At 44.3% G+C, this 10,611-nt stretch overlaps 1 protein-coding gene across 2 annotated transcripts in view; it reads right to left on the minus strand.

Annotated features, from left to right (window-relative positions):
• The window catches only part of LPIN1 (lipin 1), a 123,786-nt gene extending 115,500 nt beyond the window's left edge, over nt 1-8,286 (minus strand). For both annotated transcript variants that reach the window (XM_051974130.1, XM_051974128.1), the window contains exon 1: nt 8,093-8,286. In XM_051974130.1, the coding sequence (XP_051830090.1) occupies nt 8,093-8,173 (81 nt within the window). In that variant the 5' untranslated portion in view covers nt 8,174-8,286. The remainder of the gene's footprint in view (nt 1-8,092) is intronic.
• Nucleotides 8,287-10,611: the final 2,325 nt, after the last annotated feature.

Genomic DNA, 10,611 nt, shown 5'->3' on the forward strand with positions numbered 1-10,611 from the left:
GAGAGGAGAGATAAGAGAGAGAGGGAGGGAAAAGAGAGAAGGGAAAAGGGAAGAGGGAAAAGAAAGGAGGGAAAAGGGAGAAGGGAAAGGGAGGAAGAAAAGAGCAAAAGTAAAAGGAAGAGGGGAAAAAAGAAGGAAAGGGAGGAAGGAAAGAAGGGAAGAAAAGAGAAGAAGGAAAGAGGAAAGAAATGGGGGGAGAAAAGGGAAGAAGGAAAGGGAGGAGGGAAAGGGAGAAAGAAAAGAGTAAAAGGAAAGGAAGGGAGAAAGAAAAGAGAAAAAGGAAAAGGAAGGAGGAAAGGTACAAAGAAAAAGAGGGGGGAAATGGAGGAGGGAAAGAAAGGAGAAGAAAGAGAAGAAAGAAAGAGAGGAAGGGAAGAGGAGGATTTAAGTCCCTCCTGTGTGCCAGGCACCATATTAAATGCATTACAGATATATTATTTCATTTGATCCTCACAACAAACTTGGGAGATAAGTGCTATTTTCACAGCTAAGGAGACTGAGGCAGACAGAAATTAAAGGACTTGTCCACAATCATACAGTCAGCATGTATCAGAGGAAAGACTTGAACCCAGCCCTTAGTGATGCTGAGTTAGTTCTCTAACCACTAAGCTACCCTCTCTCATCCTCCATGCTATCCGGGGGTACCAAAGTCTTAGAACAGTTTTCAGCTATTAAACTTTATGGATTGACTGACTCACCATCGCTATTATTATTATCTGAGAAATGAGAATCATAATATCACATATCTCACAGGATTGTTGTGAGGATCCCATGAGACCATGTAGGAAAAGCCCTTTACCAATGTATTTATTGATTTATGTATTTATTCATATTGGCTATCACTATGTCCACAGTCCTTGGGATTTCTTCCATGTGAGAGGGAAGATTGCATCCAGAGATAACTTGGAGTCTGAGAAAAAGCAGTAGCTCAGAGAAAGCGAGGGATGAGGGGTCACAGAGCTAATCCACATAAAGGTGGGACGTGAAGTCTTTCTCACTCCATGAGACCAGTACTCTGGGACTATAGGAGATGAAGGAGTCCATCCAAAGCAGACAAATGTCAGGTGACAAGGAAGGGGGAAGAGAGTGTGCATTTTTATAGTACCTACTATGCGTCGGGTACTGCGCAGAGCTTTAGAATTACCGTCGCTAGCTGGAAACTGAGTGGATGCCCATCACTTGGAGAATGGCTGTAAATTGTGGTATATGAAAGTTATAGAATATTATTGTTTTGTAAGAAATGACCAGCAGGAGGAATACAGAGAGGCCTGGAGAGACTCACGTGAACTGATGCTGAATGAAATGAGCAGAAGCAGGAGATCATTGTATATGACAACAGCGAGATTGCAAAATGATCAATTCTGATGGACATGACTCTTTTCAACAATGAGATGATCCAGACCAGTTCCAATGGTCTTGTGATGGAGAAAACCACCTACACCCAAAGAGAGAACAGTGGGAGCCGAGTGTGGATCACAACATGGCATTTTCACTTTTTTGGTGTTATTCTCTTGCATTTTGTTTTCTTTCTCCTTTTTTTCCCTTTTGATCTGATTTTTCTCGTGCAGCATGATCATTGTGGAAATATGTACAGAAGAACTGCACGTTTTAACATATTGGATTACTTGTTGTATAGGAAGAGAGTGGAGGAAAGGGAGGGAAAAATTTTAGAACAATATTTTGCAAGGGTGAATGTTGAAAGTTATCCATGTATTTGTTTTGAAAATCAAAATCTTTTTTTTTAAAAAATTACTGTCTCTTGGTTCTCACAACTGCTCTTCAAAGTGTTTGCATTACCCCCTTCTTAAGGTTGAAGAAAGGTAAGGCAAGTTAAGGGACTTACCCACTATCATACAGACAGACTTATGGTTTAAATTTATGGTTTAAATTATGGTTATCCTGACTGCTCTAAGGACATTGAGATAAAAAAGTAATCAAACCCCACATGTAAGTTCATGAGTTAAACAGACCTGGGGGTCTCAATGGACCACAAGCTGAGAGTAAATCAGTCAACACTAGCACCTTGTTATGTTTAAAAAAAAAAAAAAAAATGAAAGCTAATCTACCACGGAGGTATATTAATAGTGTGACATGTGAAAGCTAGGGAGTAATGTTCCCCTGAGCCCTGCTTTGGCCAGGCCCTCATTAAATTACCCCGGCTGGTATGACCTTTGTGTCTAAGAGGATTATAAGGGAAGGGCTTGGGGGAGGAGGGTTAAGAGAAGGGAGCTCAGCGCTTCCAAGAACAGAGATGATTAAAGGAATGGAAAAATGATTCCCCTAAGGAAAGGCAAAAGTAATCTGGCAAACCCGAAGGTTTAGAGCTAAAAGTGACTTTGGAGACCAGCTCCTACCATCGTCAAAGGAGGGAAACTGAGGCTCAACTCCCACCATCGTCAAAGGAGGGAAACTGAGGCTCAGCTCCTACCATCGTCAAAGAAGGGAAACTGAGGCTCAGCTCCTACCATTGTCAAAGGAGGAAACTGAGGCTCAGCTCCTACCGTCGTCAAAGGAGGGAAACTGAGGCTCAGCTCCTACCATCGTCAAAGGAGGGAAACTGAGGCTCAGCTCCTACCATCGTCAAAGAAGGGAAACTGAGGCTCAGCTCCTACCATTGTCAAAGGAGGAAACTGAGGCTCAGCTCCTACCATCATCAAAGGAGGAAACTGAGGCTCAGCTCCTACCATTGTCAAAGAAGGAAACTGAGGCTCAGCTCCTACCATTGTCAAAGGAGGAAACTGAGGCTCAGCTCCTACCATCATCAAAGGAGGAAACTGAGGCTCAGCTCCTACCATTGTCAAAGAAGGGAAACTGAGGCTCAGCTCCTACCATTGTCAAAGGAGGAAACTGAGGCTCAGCTCCTACCATCATCAAAGGAGGAAACTGAGGCTCAGCTCCTACCATTGTCAAAGAAGGGAAACTGAGGCTCAGCTCCTACCATCGTCAAAGGAGGGAAACTGAGGCTCATCTCCTACTATCGTCAAAGGAAGGAAACTAAGGCTCAAAGGAAAGGGGCTTGTCACATTCAGACACAGCTACTGGCTATGGATTCACATCTAGATGATCTGGATCCAGAAACACTAACCCTCGAGCTGCCCCCACAGACATGTGGAAGGGACTCCAAGTCTGAGACTCTTGGAGCTCAATAGGAATTTGGCCCCCACCGGAGTCTGCTCCTGTTGCTTGGGGACACCTTCCAACCCCCCAGTTCTCGCCCCTATCCATCTCCCTTCTTCTACTATAATCATACAATCCAATAACTTGCTTTTCAAGTAGATCCAACAGTGTAACGGGTCATTCTAAGTTTGGGTCCCCAAAACCAACCTCACAAGGACAAGATGAGGGAGACCCAGGTGGAAAGAAAGTTAGTTGGAAAGGATCTGGGAATTTTAGTGGACCATAAACGTTGGCAAATAGGATTGAGATGGCAGCCACAAAAAGCAAGATCAAAGTCATTCTATTTCTTACCAAAAAAAATAAATAAAATGTTTTTCTTTCTTTATTCAATGGAGGAAATGAAGAAGGATTTTTTAATTTTTAAAATTATTTTATTTTATTTATAAATATAATTTTTTTTAAAGATGCATAGCTTCTAGAGAAAAAGAGGCAGTCATCATAATTATAATAATTAGGATTGATAACCTTAAGGTTTGCCGAGTGCTTTTCCGAGATCTCTGAAGAATACCTTGTTCCAAACACATCTAAAACACCATGACCAACTCTGGGTTCCGTAGTTTTAAATGGAAATTAGTAAGATGGAGAGAATATCCAGAGAAAGGTGACCTGGATGAAGAAAGGTTTTGAGTCTGTATTGTAGGAAGATGGAAAGAAAAAGACAAACTGAGGCTGGAGAAAAGACTGGGGTGGGGGAAAGGGGAAGGTGCTTGCTCCTTTGGCTCCAGTGGGCAGAACCAGCGGCCCTAATTCCTAATGAGGAGAGCTGGCCTAAAGGGGGATGGGCGGCTTTGAGAATGGGTGCCCCTTCACGGGAGAGCTCCAGGAGGAGGATAAAGAATCCCTTGACAGATATGTAGTCAAAGGGATTTCTGCCTTTGGGGTACAGGCTGGACTAGGTGGCCATTGTGCATTGGCATACAGTAAGCACCTAATAATTACTCGTTGCTTTCCTCTTTGCCCGATAGCAACACTTCTCACTGAAATCCTGTAAAATGACTGATTATAGAAAATCTTGAAGCACTGAACCCTCCAGCAGGTGGCCAAGCTTGCATATACTGGGAGGCTGTTCACCCTCAGATCCTGAGCTCTGGGTGTGAGATCCACCATTAGCCAGCTGTGTGACTTTGAACATTTATTAAAATCTCTCTGAAGTTCAGTTTCCTCCTCCATAAAATGGTCATAAGCATAAATGTCCCACCTTCCTCCTATGGCTACTGTGAGAAAGGTGGCAGGAGTGTAAACTTTCAAGTTCGGTGGAATTATGCAATTAGCCGTGAAAATACCAAATCCTTAGTATAAACAATGGGATTTATTTTCAGAGAAGCTCAGCATCATGGGTTTGATTCTTTAAACCGTGTTCCGGGTGTAGCACGAGTGCAGGAACTTTGGGCCCAGCCCCCTCCGCTCTCTGGGACTTCAGTCACAGGAAATGACTTGAGACCCTGCAGGATCCTCCACTAGCCTGAAAAGAGACTCTTTCACCTCTTTAACTATAAGGCAAGAAGAGGAATGGGACAGTGTGGGGAAAATAAGTCACTTTAAATAAAGAAGCTATAAATAAGGCGTTTTTATCTTTGGCTCACCAGAAAAACAAATTCACCAGAACATTCCACAGCCCTCATCCCCCAAGCATCACTCTACTCCCCCCCCCCAAAAAAAAAAAACACTAGAATAAGAAAATTTTTAAAAGGCCGAGTTGGAAGGAACTTTAGAGATCATCCCTGTCGTTCCTTAACCTAATTTTACAAATAAGGAAACTGATAACACACAGGGAGTCAATAGCATGGCTAGAACTAGAGGAAGGTTCTCAGGTAACCATGGATCAAATCTGGTCCTTGTACCAAGTCTCAGACTGCTAGAGAAAGCCATTTGTATTGCTATCTACTTAATTAATCCGGGCAAGTAGGTGGTACAGTGGATAGAGCCTAGGAAGCCAGGAAGATTTGAATGTAAATCCAAGCACTTACTAGCTGTGTGACTCTGGGCAAGTCACTCGACTCTATTTGCCTCATCTATAAAATGAGCTGGAAAAGGAAACGACAAACCATTCCAGTATCTTTGCCAAGAAAACCCCAAAGGTGATCAGGGAGAGTCGGACATTACTGAAATGAATGAACAACAACTAATTAATTAACACCCAATCCATCCATAAACATTTATAAGGATGTGCTAGACATTCTGTATACAATCGGTCCTGAGAGTACAGGTAAAAATCAAATAGTCCCTGACCTCAAAGTGCTTATATTCCATGGGAGTGAGGAAGGAGGTAAAGGGGATATAGCTACACATATCCAAGATCATCAAGGTGAGGAGGCACTATCAGCCGGGAGACCAAGCATAGTCCCATGTAAGAGAGGGAACATCCTATAGAATGGTCTAAAATCCAATGCAGAGAGGTTGGGGGTGCTAGAATGTGACACCTAGAACATAGAACAGAAAATGTCAGAGAATGTAGAATGGTGAGAGCTAGGAGGAACTTTCCCATGCAGAATATTAGTGTTGGAGGAAACCCTAGGGATTATGGAGTCCATATCTTCCATCTTAGTTTGACAGAGAAGTAAACTGAGGCACTCGTGAAAGGACTTGCTCAGATTGAGTTAGTGACAGAATCCAGGCCAAAGCCTGCCTTTTTCCAGTTCCAAGGTCAGGTTGTTCCAACTCTACCCCCTGCCTTTCACATCAGCCCCCCCTTTCCTTTTTCATAGTTGCCCTCCATGCCTTAAATACTTAGTGCTATAAAAGCACCTCTTCCCATTCTCGTCCATCTCTTCCCATATGAGAAGATGGCTACTGGCCATGGAGACAGACCAATGACAACTTATATTCAAATTATAGTCGGAAAATGCTTGGCAGGAACGATGGAGCTGCAGAAGGATTTGAAACAGCTTCAGCCTCCTCCTCTCCTCCCCTTCCATTGGCTTTCTGATTATTCTTTCTCCTTGATTGGTTTTCAAGCATCTTAGAGGAAAGGTAGGAGTGAATCACAGGTGTCCCTCAGACAAATTGCACCCCAAAGCCCCTGGTTTCTCTAAGTCTGACGAGGATGTTGGGATGCAGCAATGAAGCTTCTTTGAGGCTCAGTTCTGTCACAGGACACAAGATGTCGGCCTAGAGCTTTCTATTAGACAATGAATCAGCTCTCCCTCATCCTTTGGGGCACTCAAATCAGCAAGCATTCTATGTGTTCTACCTAGGGCAGGAAAAGCTCTGGTTTTTGGAGGGTCACAGAATCTCATCTTAAGAGAGGCCCTGAGAATCAAATATACTCCCCAGTAGGCACAAGAGCTCATTGGAAGGTAGGAGGCTTCCTCTGGCAATCGGCCAACAAATGCTTCCACTCGCTCATACTCAACAAACACCTCCACTCAATGCTATATATAAGACCGTGTATATATATAAGACTATATATAAGATTCTGTGCTCAGCTTGGGGAGACAAAGACAGACAAAAACAGCTCTGCCCACAAGGATCTTACAGTCAGATGGGGAATCAACCTGCAAACAATGATGTTCTTCACAAAATAAAATGGCGGTGATAGGAGGTGATCTCAGAGGGGGAAACTATAGCTCCAGAGCAGGATTACCTAAGAACTCTGCCATGGAGGTGCCAAAGGATAAGGGAGAGAGGAGATGGAGCACTGTGGACACAGAGCTAGAACCCAGACTCATTCCAACCAATCTTTAGAGCCCAGTCCCAATGGTGCTTGTGCCATAGAGCTTCTCCCTACCTCCCCACCCAGCTCCTGTCTCCAACTTTTGGCTTATCGGTGATGGCGTTATCAGATATCATACATCCAGTTAGTATACATTTGTCCACAAACAAAAGCTTTTATCATAACCAAAGCTGCTCCCCAGTGTTCTAGAAATAAAAGTGCTTTTAAAAATAAATAAATAAAGTTTAAAAATAGAAATAATAGGTGCTTAATCAAGTTTTGAATTCTCATACATATAGATCACAGAACTAGAAGGAGTCTGAGAACCGGAAGGTGAAATAAAAAGAACAGTGATTCGGGGATCAATCAATAAGTATTTATTGAGGGGCTGGCCCTGTGCTAAGCGCCATGGATACAAAGACAAAACTACCGCAGCCTTGTCCTCAAGGAGTTTCTATTCAGGACCAAAAGACCCGAGCTCAAATCTCAGCTCCCCTAACTTTCCCCAGATCCTACCCTTGTGTGACAAGCAGAGGCTTTATGGCAGGACCACAGAACGTCAGAGCTGGAAGAGACTGTTTGAGCCGGGGAGCAGAGCAGAGAATATCTGATAAAAGCAGAGGTGGGTGGATCACAAGATATGTTTTAGGGCTGGCAGGGACCTCAGAGAGTCCATTTTTATAGATGGTGAGACTTGATCCAGTGGAGGTGAAGGAGCCTTAGAACAGAGAATGGAGGGATCTTAGAACAGGGAAGTGGGAACTGGGAAAGACTTTAAAACAGAACCCATTCTAAATAAATCTACTAAAATTGGGAGCCAGGTCCGCAGGTTCGGAGCCAAGTAATGCTGCCCCCTGAGCCTCAACTCCCTGCTTTGTAAAACAAAGGCTAGGGATTGGGTAATCTTGGTACCCTTCCACCTCCAGCTCTGACCATCTGAATCTTCATTTTATAGCAGACATCACACAGGTCACAAGCCCAAGTCTTTGGCCTCCAAATCTAGGGGTCTTTTTGTTCCGCCTTGTAGCTCCAGGGGATGGCCTCCAGGTAGCTCCTTGGGGGCTGTCACTTTGTTTCACTGCATCAGGGTCAGTTATTCACTCTCTGGCCCAAGGAAGGAACCTCACCCCTCCTTCTCCAAGTTATAATGCCCATGATTCCTATCAAAGCTGGTCAGTGAGTGCCTTAAGTTCCAGTGGGGAAGGAGAGCAGAGCCCTGCCTGGTTGGCCGGCCCCCATGGGGACTGCACAGCAGTAACTTACCCATGACCAAGCAGATTCTGGGAGGGATTTTCCACGCTGAGACTCCAAGGATGACCCTTCAGCTGAATCCCCATGCTCCATGGTCCCTCCAAAGGGGCTCGGTTCAGGTGTACCCAAGACTGTCTCTCCAGATGGGAGCCAGATGACCGGCTCTGCCTGTTGAAAACTGCTGCACTTCCTGCAAAGCGGGGGAGTGAGGAATATTCCAGGGATGGTGAGAGCAGGCTAATTTTGCCTGCTCAAGTGCCTGGGAAGCTGGGCCAGGTCCGAAACCTGAGCCTGGCTACTAACAGCTCTCTTCCCCTGCAACTGATTCCTTAAGATTGGGAGCCAAGTCACAAGCCTGGGTGTAGATACAAATCCTTTCCCACCTGGACCGGGGTGGGAGCTGAGTGCATTTAAAAAAAAAAAAAAAAGCCAGATTTTTTTGGATAGAAAGTATTATTGTTGTGATAGAGGCAGTGTGGCTTAGTGGCTAGAGAGCTGGCCTTGGAACTAGGAATGCCTGGGTTCACATTCCCCCTGTGGTACATGGCAGCTTCCACAAGAAGCCATCCATTTCTAGTGCTATCTCAATGGGATTACCTCCAGAGGTACCTTCTGCCCATGACTTCTCCCCAGACATTACTGCCATCTTTTGCACTCTCTCTCATGCACAAATGTTCACCTGTGGTCTCCCCCTTTAGAGAGGGAACTCCCTGAAACAGAGACTTTTTGATATTTGTCTTTCTATGCTTTTGTGATGCCTTATACACAGTGAGCGCTTAATAAATGCATGCTGCCTGACTGACTTAGTGATAGAACATAGGATTCTAGCAAGACCTTGTTAGATGCTCCAGGTGACTCTAAGCATGAGGGTCTGCGCTGAATGCTCTTTTCTTCTGCATTTTTGCTATCTCAGTGAGTGATCTCATCAGCTCCCAGGGCTGCAGAGGTCATCTCGGAGCAGATTTTATCTCTAAGAGAGCTCAAGCTTGACATTCTGGAAGAACCAACCCAGAACTCACTGGGAAGCCTTGAAAGCATGTCCAAGAGCAGGAATCACGGGAGGAAAAGAACAACTGGGGGCATCTGAACAGGGAACCCCACGGAGTAGGGCAAGGAGGGGGTGAGAGATTGAAGCTTTGGAAAAGAAGTTAAAAACCCTGGGCTTCAGGTCCATCTAAAACTAGCCAGAGGGCTTTAGACAAGACAATTTCCTTCACTTTCCTCATAAGTGAAACTGGCACTATCCCTTCCCCACTTAATCAAAGGGCTGTCAAGAGGATTAAAGATAATAGAAGGTGTCAAAGCCATTTGTAGCTGAACAATGGAGACAAAGTTGAATGTTTGTTTATTTGTTTTTTAAGACGTCAGAATCAGAAAGGGAAGGCTGTGAGTTTTCGGAACTGGGGTCAGGAAGATGGCCCCAGCACTGTCTGGATTACTAGCTGTTCCCTTTTTGAATCCGTTTCCATACCCTAGCATTGGCACGTAGTAGGTGCTTAATAAATGCTTATTTATTGATTACTCCAGTGACCCATCTTGATTACTTACTTGTCTTGGGATGTTGTATTAAAAAGGCTGTATCCCTTTCCTTCTTAAACTCAATCTTTAGAGCAGAAGAGAGAGGGCTGGAGAGAGATAGCTGCTCCCCAGAATTCTGCCTCCCTCCACTCTCCTTGCCACTACCAGAGTAAGCTCTCTTCAATCTACACTGCACTGTGTCACGTCTATGCCCAAGGAGCTCCAGTGCCTTCTGGTTTCTTCTCAATTTAAGTGTAAAAATTATTTTCCTGACATTCAAGGCCTCCCAAAAATCTAATACTACCCACCTTTCCAACCATACCTGTTCCTTCTCCCTAGAATGCGATTCCTCTCCCTATAAATGTCACTGGAAAAGAGAGACTGGGACATGCCAGCAAGCACCCACAGAAGCCAGCTTCCAAGAAGACCTTTGTTCATTGTCCGTGGGTCACAGTACAAATAATAACCTCTTAATTTTTTGTTTGGACTGAGGTCAGTGTGGTCTCTACTTTGAGACTCGGCAGAGTTGCGAGGCTGTGTAAGGGCTTGGGGATAAAGAGAAGGAGGAATAGAAGGAACATAAAATGAGGAGGAGGAAAGGAAAGAGGAAGAAGATGAGAAGGAGATGAAAGAAGAGGTGAAAGAAAAGAAGGTGGAGGAAAAAGAGAAAGAAGAGGAGGAAGAAAAAAGGAAGAAGAGAAGGAAGGAAAAGAGGAGAAAAACAAAGGTGAAGAAAGAGGAAGAGAAAAGAGAAAGAAGAGGAGGTAGAGGAAGAGATAAGGAAGAAGAGGAGGAGAAAAGGAAGAAGAGGAGAAGGAAGAGAGAAAGGGAGGAAAGGAGAAGGAAGGGAAAAAGGAAGAAGAGAAGGAAGAGAAAAAGAAAGAAGAAGAGGAAGAGGAGGAGAAAAGGAGAAAAGGGAAGATGAGGAGAAAGAGTAGGACAAAAAGGAAGATAAGGAAAAGGAAGAGGAGAAAAAGAAGGAAGAAGAGGAAAAGGAGGAAGAAGAGGAAAAG

Source organism: Antechinus flavipes, chromosome 2, assembly GCF_016432865.1.
Source record: "Antechinus flavipes isolate AdamAnt ecotype Samford, QLD, Australia chromosome 2, AdamAnt_v2, whole genome shotgun sequence".
Classification (NCBI taxonomy): domain Eukaryota; kingdom Metazoa; phylum Chordata; class Mammalia; order Dasyuromorphia; family Dasyuridae; genus Antechinus; species Antechinus flavipes.